This window comes from Thermomyces dupontii (assembly GCF_041956625.1).
Source record: "Thermomyces dupontii strain NRRL 2155 unplaced genomic scaffold VTN31scaffold_1, whole genome shotgun sequence".
Lineage (NCBI taxonomy): Eukaryota > Fungi > Ascomycota > Eurotiomycetes > Eurotiales > Trichocomaceae > Thermomyces > Thermomyces dupontii.
This window is the reverse complement of record NW_027192307.1, coordinates 1395351-1413308: the sequence shown is the minus strand read 5'-3', so window position 1 is coordinate 1413308 and position 17958 is coordinate 1395351. Positions and strand designations below refer to the sequence as shown.

The 17958-nt window shown below is 54.1% G+C and overlaps 5 protein-coding genes across 5 annotated transcripts; 1 reads left to right on the top strand and 4 right to left on the bottom strand.

Annotated features, from left to right (window-relative positions):
• Positions 1 to 2058: 2058 nt before the first annotated feature.
• Positions 2059 to 5557, bottom strand: VTN31DRAFT_530 (uncharacterized protein; the record flags this gene model as incomplete). Its single annotated transcript, XM_069405784.1, has 4 exons — positions 2059 to 3382; positions 3440 to 5229; positions 5296 to 5429; positions 5494 to 5557. 4 exons carry the CDS (start codon positions 5555 to 5557, stop codon positions 2059 to 2061), a joined length of 3312 nt encoding a protein of 1103 aa, XP_069263386.1.
• A 907-nt stretch (positions 5558 to 6464) lies between these two features.
• On the bottom strand, positions 6465 to 8131 carry VTN31DRAFT_529 (uncharacterized protein; the record flags this gene model as incomplete). Its single annotated transcript, XM_069405772.1, has 2 exons — positions 6465 to 7320; positions 7428 to 8131. The coding sequence occupies 2 exons, from the start codon at positions 8129 to 8131 to the stop codon at positions 6465 to 6467; spliced, it is 1560 nt and encodes a 519-aa protein (XP_069263385.1).
• A 2313-nt stretch (positions 8132 to 10444) lies between these two features.
• VTN31DRAFT_528 (uncharacterized protein) lies at positions 10445 to 13612 on the bottom strand (the record flags this gene model as incomplete). The annotated part of the gene is made up of 10 exons (XM_069405761.1): positions 10445 to 10676; positions 10731 to 11483; positions 11537 to 11663; positions 11712 to 11758; positions 11814 to 12034; positions 12087 to 12145; positions 12200 to 12274; positions 12324 to 12432; positions 12484 to 12813; positions 12866 to 13612. 10 exons carry the CDS (start codon positions 13610 to 13612, stop codon positions 10445 to 10447), a joined length of 2700 nt encoding a protein of 899 aa, XP_069263384.1.
• A 708-nt stretch (positions 13613 to 14320) lies between these two features.
• On the top strand, positions 14321 to 16365 carry VTN31DRAFT_527 (uncharacterized protein; the record flags this gene model as incomplete). Its single annotated transcript, XM_069405750.1, has 5 exons — positions 14321 to 14364; positions 14428 to 14455; positions 14527 to 15063; positions 15123 to 15288; positions 15341 to 16365. The coding sequence occupies 5 exons, from the start codon at positions 14321 to 14323 to the stop codon at positions 16363 to 16365; spliced, it is 1800 nt and encodes a 599-aa protein (XP_069263383.1).
• Positions 16366 to 17435: 1070 nt separating this feature from the next.
• VTN31DRAFT_526 (uncharacterized protein) lies at positions 17436 to 17915 on the bottom strand (the record flags this gene model as incomplete). The annotated part of the gene is made up of 1 exon (XM_069405739.1): positions 17436 to 17915. The coding sequence occupies one exon, from the start codon at positions 17913 to 17915 to the stop codon at positions 17436 to 17438; it is 480 nt and encodes a 159-aa protein (XP_069263382.1).
• Positions 17916 to 17958: the final 43 nt, after the last annotated feature.

Here is a 17958-nt window from a genome sequence, read left to right as displayed (position 1 = left end):
GCTTCTCTGTCTTTCTTTCGGGGAAATTTGTTTTTTTTCTGGAACCTTGCCTTGATTTGGAGTTTGTCCGAAGAATTCTAACTACGATAAATTCCTCGTCAAGCGATGCTCGTATCAAGTTAAGTAGTCGATGATGCATCCATGATTTCAGATGGTGATGATACTTGATGAAGAGGGGACTCCTCTTTCATATTGTCTCGATCTACTCTCTAGTCGTTATACTTACTCCGTATTTGTTTGTATTCATGAAGATGGGCTGGGAAACCTCTCGGTAGAGTTGAACCGCATGAACTTCAAATTCAAAGTCTGCCTAGCTATTGTAAGTAGTTACAGTACCTAGGTAGCATGTGATGGAGGATTTATTTGATTCCGAGTCTAGCACTGCCTTTTTGCCTGCATGTTTTGTGGAGGAGCCCACACCGCCTACTTTGTATCTCTCCATGTAATCCATTGTGATTGTTGACCATAGTGGGAATCGGTTGAAATTATCCGGACTTGAATCTGCGAGTTTTCTACGATCAAATTGAGTACTAGGTAGGTGCCCTAACTATCTTCCATGTTTCCAGAAATATGCACTCCGTATGCGGAGTGCTTGGCGCGGGGAATCCATCCGCGGCTGTTCTTCTTCATTCTACCCAGTATTAACTAACTACTGGGAGGCTCCTATTTACACTATGCAATTTTCCTACCTCACGGTGTACTAGCCTTATTTAGTATCGCCTTTCTTGGCTTGAATTAGTTTCAACTAGTGTCGCTGCGGGCCCACCATCTGGATTACTCTAGTTCGTTCAGGGTTAGTACTTTCTTCTCGGTCCACCAGGCAATGTACCTGTACTCCCGAAGCTCTTTGAGGTCTGCCACGGGTAATGAGGCACGCGTGGCTTTAAGCACCTCTGGAGAAGACGAAGTTGAATCTGCTGAACATTATTTACCAGTCGTTCTCGTCCGTAACTGCATTCGAGATCATATCGATTGGCTTTGTTGCAGGTCCGCCGAATGACCACTAGTAACCAAATTTCCTCGCCGATTCATTCACCTTGAGGAGATCATCGAACGAAGTAAAGTCCCTATTTTCTACTGCGCGCAAGGGACCTTCGTCTGAACCAGAAACAGAGAAAATGCCACAGAACTCGGATCGGTGAAAACGACAACGGATTCAGTACAGCGTGCGAGTACGTAAAAGTGAAGCTATGAAAACAAAGAAGATTTAGGGGGTTCAGCTATGGAGGCGGTTTCGACACTAGGGTTAGTTTACCGAGTACTCGTACAGGTACATTGCCTGGTGGACCGAGAAGAAGTGCTAACCCTGAAATGAACTAGAGTAATCCAGATAGATGGTGGGCCCGAAGCGACACTGGTTGAAACTAATTCAAGCCAAGAAAGGCCATACTAAATAAGGCTAGTACACCGTGTAAGTAGGAAAATTGCATAGTGTAAATAGGAGCCTCCGCCTCCTACACAGTATGTCCTAGTTTAGGCCTACGGAAAACAAGAGATTGTTCATCTTTCGTCGAAAGCTCTCACATTCCTATATGATTCTTTTTCTTTCTAGACAGAAAAAAAAAAATAAAGAAAAAAAGAACGCTGTGTTGACTGTATTGGCTTGAAGCTAACTACATACGAGTTAGTTCCCAACTTCCCTACAGTACCCGTCCAAGATAATGCAAACCCTCGACCCTCCTTAGATGCATATTGTTGACCCGGAATCGGGGCCATGGGTACTTCGTATGAATGCCTTGATATGGTTTCATCATGGTTGACGAAGATGTACGATTTACTTAGAAATGGGTGGGAATCGTCTGACCGACGGCAGAAGGCTCTCATAAAAATCCCGAGTTGTAGTGTAGACGGTCCAAGTCCGATCAAAACAAGAGATTAGAACTTGAAGAGAGACATCACTGGCTACATAGGTACTCATCAATAAACAATATCATCATCATAATACATCACATCGTCTCATAAAACAAAAAAAAAAAAAAAAAAAAAAAATAAAAAGAGCAGAGCATAACCTCCATACGAGTAGATATTATATGGTCCGACACATTAGATCGACATGATTCATACACCCAAGGACGCCATCTTTCCCGCAAACCGCGCCCCGGCACTCCCGCGCTTCTGGAGTTTTTCTTTCTCCTTCGAGTCCGGCGAGGACGCTAACGCATCGCCCGGTTTCAGCAGCCCGCCGCCGCCGCCGCCACTCGAGGACGGCCCCGCGGGCGGCATGCTGGTTGCGGTGCGCTGGCTGAGGTAGAGCTGTGCTGCTGGGGAGAGCGGGATGGGCGGTGGGGTGGTAGGAATCTCCGCGCCGTTCTGCACCAGAAGCTCGGCAATCGGGAACGGAATGGCCTTTGTATTGGCTGAAGAGGTCGTGGTCGAAGGAGTGTTGGTGGTGCAGGACGGACTCGCCGGGTCGGCGGCCGCGAGCGCGAGGAACACCGCGTGCGTGTTGCGCGACCGGTCCGTGACGTTGACGTTGGCGCGCAGCGCGATGCCGTGCAGCACGCCCTGGATGTCATTGCGTTTGATCGATGACAGCAGCGCCTCGTCCGGCGGCAGGTGGTGCGGCCGCACGTACGCCCGCTCGCTGTACTTGGCTGTGATGAACCGCAGCCGCTGTTCCCGCGACGCCGACGGCGAAAGCTTCTGGCCCGGTTCCAGCGTCGCCTCCCACACCATGTTGCTGACCCGGTTGCCCACCTGCAGCAAAATCTCCACGATGTCGTTCGAGAACGAGTGCACGTCCAGCGTCAGCGACCGCACCTTGGAGATATGCGTCCCCAGCGACCGGTGGATTCCGCTGCACTCGATGCACAGCACAATTCCCAGGTTGATCGACACCCACTCCACCTTGATCGACGTCCCGCAGTCCACGCACCATCGGTTGCCCTGGTCTGCCTCCCGGATCGTCTGCAGCAGCTTCGCCGGGTTGTCCTCGTAGCTGTTGCTGTCGTTGCGCATGTAGCTGGGCCGCGCCCCGACCGTCGTCCGCCGGCTCACGATGTCCTTGTTGGCCGTCGACGGCGTTGAATGCTTTTCCGAATATGACGAGCTCTTGCCCGTCAGAATCGACCCGATCCGCCCGATAGACCCGTTGTCGCTCTGCGCTGATGGTGGCACCGACGGCGGCACGCTGCGCCCCTCGACCGCGCTCTGCAATGCGTTGTTGATCGCAGTAATCCAGTTGCTCATGTCTTCCTCCGACGTCGCTTGGTAGACACGCTTGAACTGCGGCGTAATCACCTCGAAACAGAACCGCCGTTCCGCGTTGCGGGCTTCTCGCACCGAGGCCATCCGCAGGTCGATGGGATCCATGTGCAGATCCAACTTTTGTTTCCAGTTACTGTACTCTGAAAGCGTGCCTTGGTCCAGCACGACCCAGAACCTGTCCCCCGTCGTTCAGTATGAGGATCGATCCGAAATGGGACTACCAAAAACTTACTTGTGCCATGCCTGCTTGTTGATTCCCTTTGGATCAATATGAGACCCCGGCCGCGACAAGGCCCAGAGCAACCCTTCCTTCCTCTGCGGACCCAGTGACTTGTCGCCCGCCCCGGAAGAATCGCGCTCTTCCAGATCGCGGATCCCTCGGAACCGATTCGCGGCCGCGGTGCCTGCACCTCCGGCTACGGTGGAAGTGGCTGCTGCTTGGGACGCCACCGACGACGTGCTGCTGTTCACGTTTCGCAGCTGCGACCCGGTGCTGTCCGCCCGGTTCAGTTCGGATTCGGTGGCGCCGTTGGCCGACGGCGCGGAGAGCGCCTCCGGCTCGATGAAGGGGTGAGTGCTCTTTTCCAGCGCCCGCCGCTTCTCCTCGCGCTCGGTGCGCTTGAACTGAAACTCCTTCTCTGCCTGGTCGACCTCCCTGATCAGTGCTTCCAGCTGGGGGATCAACTCCTCGACCTTTTGCGCCGTGGAGAGAAAGCTCCGCGCCTGCGCCTCAGCGTATTTGGTCAGGTGAGACAGAACCTCCTGTTCTTTCCGTCCTCCGTGCAGATCCTGCATGAACGACGAGTAATCGAACCGCTTCAGCTCAAAGTTGCGCCGCTTCGCCTGGTACTTGGAGTCGCTCTCGGCGCGCTTCTTCTCCTTGAGCGAATCCTGTCGTTGGCCCAGGTAGCGGCCGACGTAGGCATAGAAGTCGCGGCTTTCCTCGTCAAAGTCCTTTTTCTTCGACTCGGCCTGCTTGATGTCGTTATTGTAGACTTTGGTCAACGGCTCAATCACCATCTTTTGCAGATGCGTCGCGTGCGCCTGTTCGTAGTCGAGGATCTGTCGCGCAATGTTCTCAAAGTAGTGCTCCATAGCCGGCTGGATCGCGTTGGCGTTGGAACTGGAGGCGTCGTCGAGAGCCGAGATGAAGGCCATCATCGCTTCGTTGAAAGAAACCTGCGCTTGGTGGGCCGCTTCGGCCTTCTTGAGGACCTTCTTGATCTTGACGCGCATGTTCCCCGTCTTTTGTTCGAGCGCCTTCATGGTGGCGCGGAAAAGGGGGCCATCCTCCACCGCGCTCACGTCGTCGCCTGGGCGGAAGGGAAGATCCACTTTCACCGGAGCAGGCGCTGGAGCTGGAGCCGGGGGCGGCTGAGGCGCAACATCGCCCGCTTCAGGAGGACTCCCTGGCCGTCCGGTCACGCTCAAGGGACCATCCGCCTCGCTACCGTTCGACAACATCGACTGAGCAGACGGTATCCGATTGCGCGCGGGGATGGGGATATCCAGCTTCGGCGACGTCAACAGCTGCGGGCTGGGCAGCGGCCGCGCCGTGTTCTGCACCCAAAACGACATGTTGACCAGCGTGTTCAGACGGTTTGCTCGTTGGTCATAGTCGAGGAAGCTGCAGCTGTTGCGCCATCCGCCACCTTTGTCCTCGATGGGCTTGGGCGGCTTCCACGTCCATGACCAGTCAAACTGCACGGACGGGCAGCCGCTCGTCGAGTAGTCACCGATCAGCTGCACATTTTCGTTGTTCTGCAGGTTCGGGTTCGCGTGAAACTCGCACGTAATCAGGTTGTCAAGCTCCTTCAGATTGGACGCATGGACGAACGTCAGGCCCGTAAGGGTCGTGTCTACGGTCTCTGGAAGCGATGTCGTCACTCCGTTCACGGTGGAGCTGACCACCTGCCCCGTTTGCGTTTGCCTGATGATGAAGGTAAACTTGAAGACGAGCTCTTCGTCATTTGTCAGGCGGAGGAGGAAAGACGGCGCCGCGGATGCGGGAGGATCGGGGTCCTGGAGGTAGAAATCACCCATCAGTATGCTAATGGCGGGAATCGAGTCTTCTCTGTCACCTCGTACCTGAACATATTGGATCGGGCCATCATCGGCGGCATCCCGCTTAGCAATGTATCTTGTCGCCGGAAATGAGTTGGGGGTAATCGATAGCAGCACGCGACCGCGACCAGTAGTGATGGTGATATTCGAGATTGTGACTTCGATGCGTTGCGCCAGTGCGTCAGTCGCGACCGTCCAAGAACCCCCGTCGCAGCCACTTACATCTGTTCTGATCCTTGAAGAAGAGGGAGCCCGAGTCGTCGATGCGCGAACTAACGTTCCCCATCTTTCGATCTTTCTCTGCAGTCCTGTTGCCTAGGATCAAGTCATGGGGCGGAAAGTAGTCGAGGCGGACATCGGAATCAACATGGACAGCGGATAGGGGCGCGACAACTCGGAGAGATGATAGAAAAGACGATCGAGTCTGTGTATTTTTTTTTCTCTTTTTATTTGCGATTTGTATTGGAATCACGAGCGCTCTGATCTGATTCTGGTCCCTGTATCCCCTGATGCCTTTTTGCCTTCGGTCAGGTCATGACCGGGTGGCGCATGGGGGAAACGGTCACGAGGCAAAACACCCGAGCGTGCAAGACAATCAGAGCTGAAATGATATTTGGACACCGTAACACCTCGAAATATTAGCACACGATACTACCGTGGAGATCAGAGGAGGGCGCAAAATGTGATCGAGGGCGGAGACGGTTGTCGGAGACGGAAATGGAGGCGGAGGCGGAGTGGGAGCGGCGCAGGGGATTGGAGGGGCCAACGAAGTCGACCCTTCGGCAGACGCTCCCAGCGATGAAGAACAATGAAAGATTTCTATGGAGATTGATGGAAGAAATGCCGGGAAAGACACGGCGAATGCTGTTTGCTGATTTTTTTGCGACTCCTCATCTGCGGGAGAATCATCGCCGTGTTCGGGCGCCCACACAGATTTGGATGAACAAAGAGAAACAACATCGGATGATGATTTCGGATACTCCTACAATTATGCGAAAACTGCATGCATGACGAATGATGCGACTAAGACTACAGATTAATGATTAAGTGGTATCACCGAAACGAAGCCATGGTGTTTGGACAGTGGCCTATGGAGAAAGAAGTCGAGACGAGGGAAATGCGCAGACAGGAACACTTGACACACACACTCTCCGCGCCCAGTCGGCGTGGGAGCAGTCCACTATTCTTCGTCGTTATGATTGTTCCTCCAGCCAGCGCCGATACTTCTCCTTGACCTTTTTGGCGTCGTGGAGCTGCTGCCGCAGTTCGCCCCGCGCTTTGCCTGGGTGGCCCGCGCGGATGGCCATCTCCTCCACATCCGAGCTGGACAGCGACGACTCAGAACCGAGCTTGGTCTGCAGGTAGACGACGCCAGCGCGGGACTGGGCCTTGATCTGCCGGCGCTCTTCCTTTAACCGGTTCATCCAGTCAGCATCGGCCTGGCAGTCCAGAGTCGTGATGTGGAGCTCCGGCAGGTTGGACGAGAGAAATTCGCGGAGGACGGGCAGCAGCGTCCCGTTGGGTCGATACGTCCCGCTGTCGTTGTCGATGATCAACTCGTACATGGAAGGGTCCTTGGAGCCGGCTTCTTCCTCCACTGAAGCAGAGTCACGACTGGCGTTGGCGCGGCGACGACCTTTTCGCCGCCGCACAAAGAACTCGCCGGAAAAGGCAATATAGATAGAGACATCGCTGTGCATTGTGTGCTTGCTTAGAAGGTCGATACCGAATTCCTTGCCTGTCTCGGTAAATCGAAATTGTCCATCCAGCGTGAGCACGTAGGTGAAGATGCGGCCGCCGCGGCCGTAGTCGACAAACTCCAAGAAGCACCGGGTGACGTCGACCGACGGCTCCGGGAACTGCCCGTACAGAGTGCTTCGGTCAAAATTGTAGATGCGTGCATGCTGATGGTGAAGTGCCCGATTCAGAATGCGACCTCGCAGTGTCTTGGAGGTGAACATCCCGGCCACAAACGGCCGGAACTCGACATATCGGTGATACAGCACGGAGGGCACGGGGCCGCGGAGCTGCATCTGAACGGCCGGAAAACTGAAGCGGAGACACCTACTCAGTTTCATGTTCACCCACCTAGTAAGGGGGAAGCAGAGAGAAAAAAAAAATAACAGTAAACTCAAGAAGGATCCGGGGCACTCTACTTGTATGTCATAGTTTTCCCGCTTCCGTCTTGGTCGTCCGCCGCCGCCGACGTCCCGACCAGCCGACCGATCAGCGGTGAAAAATGTTTGAACCAGTGCATCGGGCCGACGGTGTACATTTGGCCGCCATTGTCCGTCGCGGTCCGGCCCAAACATTCGACGCTGAGGACCAACTCGGGGTCCAGTTTCCGGTTGCGAGAAAATGCCGCGGCAACGGAGCGAACGGCGTAAGCGCGCTTGCTTCCGGAGCGTTTCCGTACCGGAAACGACTGCTGGAGGATGCCTTGCCAGCCGTCGCCGATGCCGTTGACGACCACATGGACGTTGCCCAGGCGGTCGTCATGGTCGGCCGGGTCCTCGTCGTAGATGCGACACTTGAGATAGAATCCCGAGGCCGGCACATTCGCAACGATCCACTGCGCCTCCCAGACGGGGTTGGTGTCCCGACGGATGGTGGGCGTGCGGAAGAAAAAGCTCGGATCCTGCTTGTGGCGGCGCGGCAGATCGGTGACCAACTGCGCCACGATGTAGGGATCCGACGAGAAGGAGTTGAAGTCTGCAAAGGGGAGGTTATTGGCGCGATGGAAGGTGAATTTCAGCGTGTAGCCCGGCGGAGCCCAGGGGATGGGTGTGTCGTCGAAGCCACCTGCAGGTTCATTCTGTGGAGGCATCTGATGCTTGTCCTCGGTCTCAATGGCACGCATTGGAACTGCTGGTGTTAGCCATGAGAATGGCGATTAGGTGCTCAATACCGAGGACATACATACATGGTACTTGTGGAAAGCAAAGCTCAGATTTATTTCCTGAACGGGGAAAACTTGACCACTGACTGGGCTGGATGACGTGTGCGGGGGAGGTATGAATACTCTGGCTGTTGTCTCAACATAAACTGCAGAATTAGGGCAGAACAGGCATTTTTATTGAGCTTCCTGGGAATGGCTTGATTGATGATTATTAAGAACTTCTCTTCTTCTTCATCTGGTCGGCTGGCCCGGAGCAGCTGACTGCCCGGCTCGTTCTCGTGATGATTGCCAGTCTTGGCATCTGGTTAAGCTTCTCCGAGAACTTTGTTCCCCATTCAGGCATGGCGATCACGCTTTCCCTTTCTTGGTATGTGGGTCAGATATGCCGCGCGTCCCGGGGTTTTTTTTTTTTTTTTCTTCGGGAGTTCCTGTCCTTAGCGGACCTTTCCATGTTCTCAGAGCTCTTCATGTAGTCCTCATACTCTGTAGACGGATAATTGGATTGCCCTTCTACTCTAAAGATTGTATAACCCGCGAAACCCGAGCTGCTCATAGTACAACGTTCACGCTGTGGCAATTGATAGTACTGCCGGTCTCGACCATGACACCTGGCAAGTTCTGGGCGGAGAGGACGGACTGTACGCGCGTACAGATTCCGTTCCTGGACGCACCTCATGATGAGATTGGCCAGTATCTAGAATCCTTGCGTAAGTCATTCCTTTTCAGCTGGGCTCGTTCTCCGGACGGAGTACTACAATACATACTACATACATGCTATGGAAAAATATGAGTGCATTCGATTCAATTCATTTCAATCAACTCCAGCTATCGAGCTGCAGTGCAACAACGGTTCCCGCCCGAAAGAACAAAACAAAGCATGGTGGCTCAGGCCGGGGACTGACAGGGACGAACATACCACCATTGACTGACCTGCTCGGAATTACGAGTACGTGTTGGGTACCATCATGTTCTCCAGAACTGAAGTCACGCTTCGAGACTCGAGCCGAAGTGGACCTTTGACTTGAAAAAGAAAACTTTTAACCCTCGGGAAACTGGACCAAGACCTTGATGCCCATCCTCCATGCATAACGAATCAGAAGATTATCATCCAATTTATCAGAATCTGCAATCTGGCGAAACGGGGATGAGCCACGTTGTGGTGATTGGCTTTTGCGCCTCTTCCTTTGATGGACCTTAAAAAGCCTGCTCAGTAACTCGACCATATCCTTGTCACTCGACTGGCAGTCCTTGAAATACGTTGTCGTCGAAGTCTGGATCTCGACCATGTATATCAAAGCTTGCTTGATGTAAGAAGGATTGAGCGAGAAGCATTGCCGTATCGTCTCAATTGCTCTTGACCCTTTGACGAAAATGCTTCTCCATGAACTCAAACCCCTTACTCTCGCTCATCCCCTTGGCCGTATACAGTGGAACATCAAGCTACACTACTACAAGCCGACGGTTCCGCGAGAACCCTTGTTCGGCTGAACCGGAGATGATGGGCGAGATTCGTGCTGCCACCGACAGGTCTGGGTGCTGGCGTTGTCAACAATCAAGGAGCCAGCTTCCCACACTTTTGTGTTCCAGAGCTTTGTTTTCAAAGCTCCTCCACTTCATGATTTCCATCAACCGGCCGATGTTTTTTTTCTGTAGGCAAATCCTGAAGCTGATGGAGTCTACGGCTAGAACCCAAAAGATGGAGTACTCGGGATGCTTCCCATGAACCCGGAAGGCAACCTTGAGTGCAATCTGCGGCTCTTCAACGCCTTCTAATCCTACGATGGCAAGTTCTTTGACGGTTGTAAAGACGTCGGATTAGGGTTAGGGTTACCAATGAATAGTAAATATACTTGTAGGCGGGGCTTCGGCCCGTCCCGAGCTCCAAACAACCCAACAGTCGCGTGGCGAAAATATTCCCTGCCTCAGGCACCCGGAACCCTTTGTGCTTGCAAACAACCTGACTTTCAGGACTTGGACGATGCGTAGGCCACCCCGACGGGGCGTGCTTGGCCCTTTCGCCCTCTCTGGCCCTGATTTCCAAACCGTCTTAAAGTCAACTATGTACTGTGCTGAATACTTTTGGTCTGGTCATTGAGCGTGTATTGAACTTAGTACAACTTCGTTGGACTCTCGAGATACTTCACCTTGCAAATGGCGAAAATCAAACAGTACAAAAAAAAGGTATACAATTATCAAGTCCGACAACCTTGTAGCTCTTGTACATAACGATAACTTATCCGTTGACCTGGTAGCCCGCGAGATCATCAAACTCAACTACGACCCCCGGAATAAGAACTGCATGTCCTCCGGTGACAATTTTTCCAGCGCTTCGTCCTGGTCTTTGTTGATCGTGCCGTTGATCATGTTGGCCTTCTTCTCCTGGAGCGCCACAATGCGCGACTCGACCGAGTCCTCGATGCACAGTCGCGTGATGACGCACGGACGGCGCTGCCCAATGCGGTGGCAGCGGTCGGCGCTCTGCCATTCGGCGGCGGGATTCCACCATCTGGTGACTGTTAGTGCGTCGCAGTGAGGAAACGGTGGGACTTGAAAGACGTACGGATCGACGATAAACACACGCGAAGCTTCAGTCAGGTTCAGCGCCACACCTCCAGCTTTCAGCGAGACCAAAAACACCTCCACGTCGACGTTGTTCATAAAGTGGTCGATGGAGCTCTGACGCTGCGCCGGCGTCATGCTGCCGTCCAGCATTACGGTGTTGAATCCCGCGCGCCGCAGCCGCCACTCCACCAGCTGCAGCATTGACGTGAACTGCGAGAAGACGATGGACTTGTGCGTCTGCTTCTTGCTCCGCAGCTTGTACAGATCGTATACGAGCATCTCGATCTTGGTGGACGACGTCCAGTCCTCCATGCGGATCCGGTTGATGATGGAGTTCTTCTTGACTGCCTCTTCCTCCTGCTGGATGTCCGGCTGCTCCAGGTCGATCGACAGGGGGATGTGGCACCGAGGACAGTCCACCACCGTATGGGCGTCAAAAGATCGCAGGTATTCCTTGACGCACTGCCGGCAGAAGTCGTGGTGGCACCGCGACCGGACGGGCTCCTCAGCCGGTTCGTCGCAAATACAGCAGACCAGCACGTTCTGACCGCCCTCGCTGTTCTTGCGCAGGATCAGGTCTGGGTGGTTCGCCACCTGCCGCATCTGCATGATGAGACCGAAGATGTTGGCGTAGTTATTCAGCATCACGCCCCTGCTGACATAGGTGTCGAATTGTCGGGTCGAATTCGTCATGATGCTCCTGGAGAAGTCTCGCTCGATGTCTCCGAAGAATTCGTTGTGGATGACGACCCTGACCACTCGTTATCCCTGGAGCTCTCTCCACTTCAGCGCCGAGGTACGTACCGTTTGGGTGGCAGCTCCATCGAGGAAGTGTGATCTTTCTTGACGCGACGAAGCATAATCTTGTCGGTGATCAAACGAAGTTTCCGCAGAGCCTCCTGGCGAGCATCGGGATTGTCTCTCTCGGTGACTATCCCAAGTTAGCTTCGATTGCAGCAACTTGAGCGGGGCGACCTACTAGGGTTGAGGATTTCTTGATTGAATACCGAGACGTGGCTAAAGCCGCTGTATGCCAGTGAGCCGACGTTCCGGACAAAACCAGAGGAATTGTCTCACATACCTGTGCCCACAGTGGTTGCATTTCTTTTGCGCGTTCTGAGACCAATGGAGCTGCTGGCAACTGCATGACTTGCAGAAATAGCATGCAAAAGGCCGCACCTCCAAGAATCGCAAAAGCGAGAAGAACTCGCCAATCCGATTCTGCACTGGCGTGCCCGACAGGCACCATCTGTACGTCGCTTTCAAAGCAAAACACGCCCGTGCAACACTCGTAGTCCGTTGCTTTTGGGATGTCAGCTGCCATATACCGCTGTGGGGCATAGCCAGTGTTTACCTTGATGTTATGCGCTTCATCGAGAATCAGCCTGTGGTAGTGGATTGCATGAATTACACCTGTCGCGAAGTCAGCCATTGACAATGCGACATAAAAAAAGCTCCGGCACGTACTGTCTTCTTTGACGATGCCATCATCCCGATTCCAGCCCTTGAGCTCCTTGCGATAGATGGACTCCAGTCCAGAGTCTGGGCAGGTCAGCGAGCGTCACCTAGTCGTACAGGGAGAGGGACCTACAAGAAATTATAATCACATCGTAGCTTTCAAGGTCCTTCTTCTTCAAGCGCTTCACCTTGGGATTCGAATTGTGGTAGACGAGAACCTTGAGTTTGCCGTCGGTGTATTCCTGCAACCATTAGCACCGAACGTGAGCGACATGTTCCGAGTTACGGCATACCTTGATTTCAGACTGCCACTGCATCAAGGCTACAGGTGGAACCACGACCAGAGACGGCTTGCCGGCCGGGTAATCCGACATCAAAAGAGAGACAGCTTGGATGGTTTTGCCCATCCCCATCTCGTCCCCCAGCAAGCCCCCCTTGTACTGCGTTTTCTCCTGGCGCATCATCCAGTTCAAACCCTCCAACTGAAACGGTTTCAGCTTGCGCGTGATTCCCAGCGGCTGCTGTGCTGGCTCCGGAGCGATTGTTGGCATTTCCTCCAACTCTTTCCACATTGTTAAAATCGAAGGATGCTGCTGCTCGAGCTTTCGCCGCTCATTCCGAGCCTAGTTCCGTTAGCCCTTCGGTGCCAGCATGAAACTGTTTCAAGAGTCCTACCCGGCGAGTGCGACCCATTGTTGCATGATCGCCATCCCAATCCGAGCGCCAGTCTGACCTCCAACCCCAATGCCCTGGTATCTCATCATCTGAATCCGAATCCGTGTCTAGGAACTCGTATGTGCTCTTGAACGAGGACGCGTCGCTCAAAGGGTCCGAGTCCTCTAAGTTTCCGAAGGCAGAAGAGAAGTCGGCCGGGGAGAGTGGAGGATCCACCGGCGCTGCCCGCTGCAGCGGGAGACCTTTGGACAGGTCGTTGTTCGACTTCTCATTTTCGAGCTGTGGTTTTGAACCGCCCAGTCGTCCGTTGCTGTTCGGCTCGGACAGTCTGGGGCGTTTCGACTCCGTGCCCTCGTACTCTTGGAGCTGTAGTTCTCGGGCTAATGCCTCATCGCATTGCTCCTGAGGCAGTTCCTCCACTGTCCTCTTTTTCCCCGCGGTCAAAGAGAGCGAGCTAGACTGGAGCTGCTGCACGCGGGCCGACGCATTGACCCTCTTCCGCCGAGACTGCGCGTTGCTGGCCGAGGGTGCGGGTGTCGGCGCTGTGCTGGTCATTGGCGTGTCTGCTGCGCTGTCTCGGGGACTGGAACCGGAATCGGCCGACATGGACGTGGGCGAAGCATTGGACGATGGGTTGGACTGCATCGGGACGGCCACTTCAAAGCGAGTGTTGGGTACTATGCTTTCATCTGGCTGTTCGTCGAGGTTCCTCCGCGAGAGCCTCGCGGAGGAGCGCCTTGCTGCCATGATTTCCGCCCTGACGAATCAGCTCAGCCTGATCACGTTTTTTCTTCTTTTATATCTTATTTTTTATTTATTTATTTTTTTTTTCCCTGCCTGACCAATCTCCCCCAAGCCTTTGTGAAAAAGGTAAGAATTGCTCTCTGTATTTGGCAACTGGGAGGCTCTTTTGACCAGAGTTGAGAATTCTGATCAGGTAAGAAGCCCTATGTATCTTTCCCCGATCCGCGGGAAGATTGGCTGCAGGAAAGGGGAAGGGGCCCACCAGACCCACTTGACACTGCGATAACGGGAAGGACCCGTCTTGATTTGGAAAGACAGAGCACCGATGAGGAAAGGGCTTTGGAGAAATTCGTCGCGTTGAATCCAGTCATTGCAGAAAGAAGAACAGATACTGTATTGAGGCGTCCCAGAGAGGAAACTCACAACCACCGTGTTGGGACAGGCGAATGAGAGCGGTCCGCGTTCGAGGGAGGCTGTTCTCAGCCAATCAGGAGCCGTTGAATCCGAGAATGATGAGTCAGCCGCGTAGGCAGCAAGGCGCTAGGCGAGTCTCGCGTTAAGTGGAACGCGAAAATGCCGCGAAATCCTGTGATCTCATCTGAGGAGAGCCAAGAAGGAATCGCAGCTCGTCGTGAACAGGCCAAACAGCGATATATCCGCACACCACCATTCAGATTTCAGCGCGAATCATAGAGGGCGAGCTGCGCTGAAATGGCGGACCGGACGGCGAGACGCGGGAACTCGATTCGCGGGCCGTGAGTTTAGATTCTTTCCGTCCGGGCGCCAGGGAAGAAAACTAATAGGGTTGGATGTGCTAGGCACTCGGCTCTGACAGACTTTCTTGCTGTGAGTAGCGACGAATTTCGTCGAGGCCAATCGGAGAAGGGATCCGGAGCTGACGCTGGATCCAAATCCAGTCGAACAACATCTCTGCGTATCAGATTCGGCTCGATGCAGAACGGCGCCGGCGCGAGGCGGAGCGTCAGGCCGCGAGGGAGCGGCAGGAGCAAGAAGTAGACGACGACGAGTACAATGAAGAGATTGAGGAAGCGGCCGAGGAACGGAAGAAGCGCAAGCGGAAAGAAGCTGCAGCCCTGCAGAAAATCAAAAAAAGTAAACAGTATGCGCGGCGCAAGGCAGCCCAAGGATACAGCTCGAGCGAGGATGACGATGTGCTGGCCCGGGAGATCTGGTATCGAAAATCAGCGCCGGTCCCGGGTCAGCTGGAAAACTGTGAGATTTGTGGAAAACGCTTCACGGTCACGGCATACAGCAAGACCGGCCCCAATGGCGGTCTCTTGTGTACCAAGTGCTCCAAGGAACAACAGGCGGAGGATGCGAAAAAGAAACCCAAAAAGACGGGACCGAGAATCTCGCGTCGGAAGAATCAGAGTCGGCTGCTGGATGGGTTCGCGCAGCCCGGAGCGGTCAGTCTCGCAGAGATGTGCACCAAGGTAAGACTCGCATTCAGCCTGGGACACTGCGACATGCAGACATACTCATGCCCAACCAGAAAGTGGCAGACAACATCAATGACATTGAGGAGTTTGGAGATCTACCATCAACTCTCCTCCGTCGTCTGAGCCAAATCTTGTCGAAGAGGCGAGCCATCACCCCTCGCACTCTCCAATTGTTCCTCCGGCCGGACCTGGAGTCTATCGACATCTACGACTGTGCCAGTAAGGGCCCCGCCGAGATCACCACTGCCGCGGCAAGGCTGACCCAAAGTAGAACTGGAAACAGAGGACTTTGAGCGTATTTTCATGTGCATGCCGTCTCTCGTAAACGTCAATCTACGCTTCGCTGGCCAGTTAAAGGACAGCGTGCTAGAATATGCAATGGGCCGGCCGCTGCGCATCAAGCATCTCTATCTGGACGCCACCAACCTGGTGTCTGATGGCTGCTGGCGGCAGCTGTTCATCAAGTTGGGGCCGCAGCTTGAGACACTGAAGCTGTCGAATCTCGACAGTTCGTTTGACGATGAGACCGTCGCGTTGCTGGCGACCAACTGCCCCAATCTCCGCCGTCTCAAACTCAAGTCCTGCTGGAAACTCGGCGATGGAGCGCTCGATGCCATCTCGCGGATGGAGGCTCTCGAGCACCTGTCGCTCGAGTTTATCCGCCCCACGCAGCCGGAGAAAGTCGTGCATTTCGTCGAGCAGCGCGGGCACAAACTCCGCACGCTCTCCCTGCAGAGCTTCCGAGACACGGATGATCAGCTGCTGGATGCCATCCACCAGCACTGTCGGCAGCTGGAGAAACTGCGTCTGGCGGACAACTTTGTCTGCACGGATCAAGGGTACACGCGCCTTTTCACGGGGTGGGACAACCCTGCTCTGCGATTTGTCGATCTGTCGAGCACGCGCGATGTCGACAATGCCAACCCGGACGGACCCGAGGACCCCATTGGGTTGGCGTCGCGGGGCATCGCGGCGCTGATGCAGCACTCCGGGTCGCGGCTGGAGGTGCTGAACATCAGCTCGTGCCGGCACATCTCGCATGCAGCATTTGAGCAGGTGTTCCATGCAGACCAGCGGTACCCTCGACTGCGGGAGATGGACGTTTCCTTCCAGACGTCGCTGGACGATTTCCTGGTGACGTCGATTTTCCGCAGCTGCCCGGCGATGCAGAAGCTGACGGCGTTTGGATGCTTCAAGGTGCGCGACGTGCGGGTTCCGGTGGGCGTTGCGTTGATTGGGGCCGCGCGGCCGCAGGACTCGATCATTATGGAGGGCACGTATGCTGAATCGTCGTGAACTTGTGATTCATGTTCCAGTACGAGTAGGCCTATGAATCGTCTGATGTCAAATTGTCCGGATTCCTGCACGGCCGTTGCTCCGCCCGGCCGGATGGCCATTTTCCATTTGTACTTTTGACCTAGTTAACTATGTATTTAATCAAGTACAGTAGTGAGTAGTTTTGAGATTGATGATGATTGTGTATCCATTGAATTCAACCCAGTCGCCTACGAGTCCTTCAAGCCTCGGTTCTTATCGTGCTGTTTTCCCTCCTGACCGAAGCACGCAAGCGGAATCCGAACCCTGCACGGAACCCTGGTTGGTCTGAAACGGATCGACAAGCATGCCAAACTCAAAACTCGAGTATGTACTCCGTACGGAGTATCCGTAAGCCAGTTGACCAACGGGCTTAGTCACCGATTAGTCATCCTCCTGCCATTCCCTTCCCTTCCCTGGCAGCTGGCAGCATTCTTGCACCCATGGGGCCGCTGCGATGATTGGTGATGGCCGATGTCCTGAACTGAGACAATTGCACGCATCGAATGGTCCAGAAGGGCATTGAAAAAAATGTATGTGTTGCAATTTTGTTGGAAAAAGCCATTTGCACAACTGCTGCGTGCTAAAATCAGAAACCGGGCGTGGATTTGCAGATGCACGGGATTGGCTGGTTGGATTGGCTGATCATCCAAGAATCCAACCAGCTGATCAGGAGCTGTTTTCATGACGGGAGAAGAGGCATTTGTTCTTTTTTTTTTTTTTTTTTTATTGACGGAATGAATTTTTCTAGTAACTGTTCATTCTGTAATTCTCTCCCAAACAATCATAATCAGAAGAATACAAACTCTTGCCATTCATCTCTCAGTCCAACAGCAAATAATACTAAATAAATACATTGGTTAGCCTCTCCGCCATTCTACTCTATGTACTGTAACTTGGGCAGAACAAGCCCCATCCACCATGGCTCGATCAACTTACTAGGCGCGGATCCAGCGCAAGGCCCAGTCCTGAATGCGACCCCCCGTAGAAGAAGAAGAAAATCGCTCCGCAAATCATCACCCAGAGCTCCCCAAAGCAAAAGTAACCTGGCCTCATTCTCCGAACCATCGAGATCTTCGACCTGTGGCTGGTGACAAGATCCGCAGCCGAAAACGTAAACACGCACCCCCCCCTGGTCCGGGTTTGTCTCTCGCTTCGCTTCTCCCGCCTTTCGTGGACTTGCTGGCTTCCCGTCCTCTGTGTCGTCCTCCTCCTCGTCGTCGTCGTCTTTCTCGTCTCTCCTTTTCGTCTTTCTTTTCTGTTCTTAACTTGTCACAAAGACGACCCCCCCCTGCCGTAATCCGCTCGCACCGCTCCGCCGGGTCATAGGACCAACGGCAAAAACCTTCGTGCACACCTCTCGCTCGTTGCGACAGTCTCGGCCGATTTTTTAGAAATATTTCCGTCCTGGAACTTTCGTTCATTTCACCTGTCGCTTGACAGTGCACTCGGCACCGTTCGCCCCGACGATTCGTTCCCGGGGCCTGGGTTGTGCTGGTTGGGGAGTCCCTGGTTCCCATTCGACCAGTCATTGCTGTACCGAGGGACGCTCGCAGTGACACCTGTGGCCGTCTC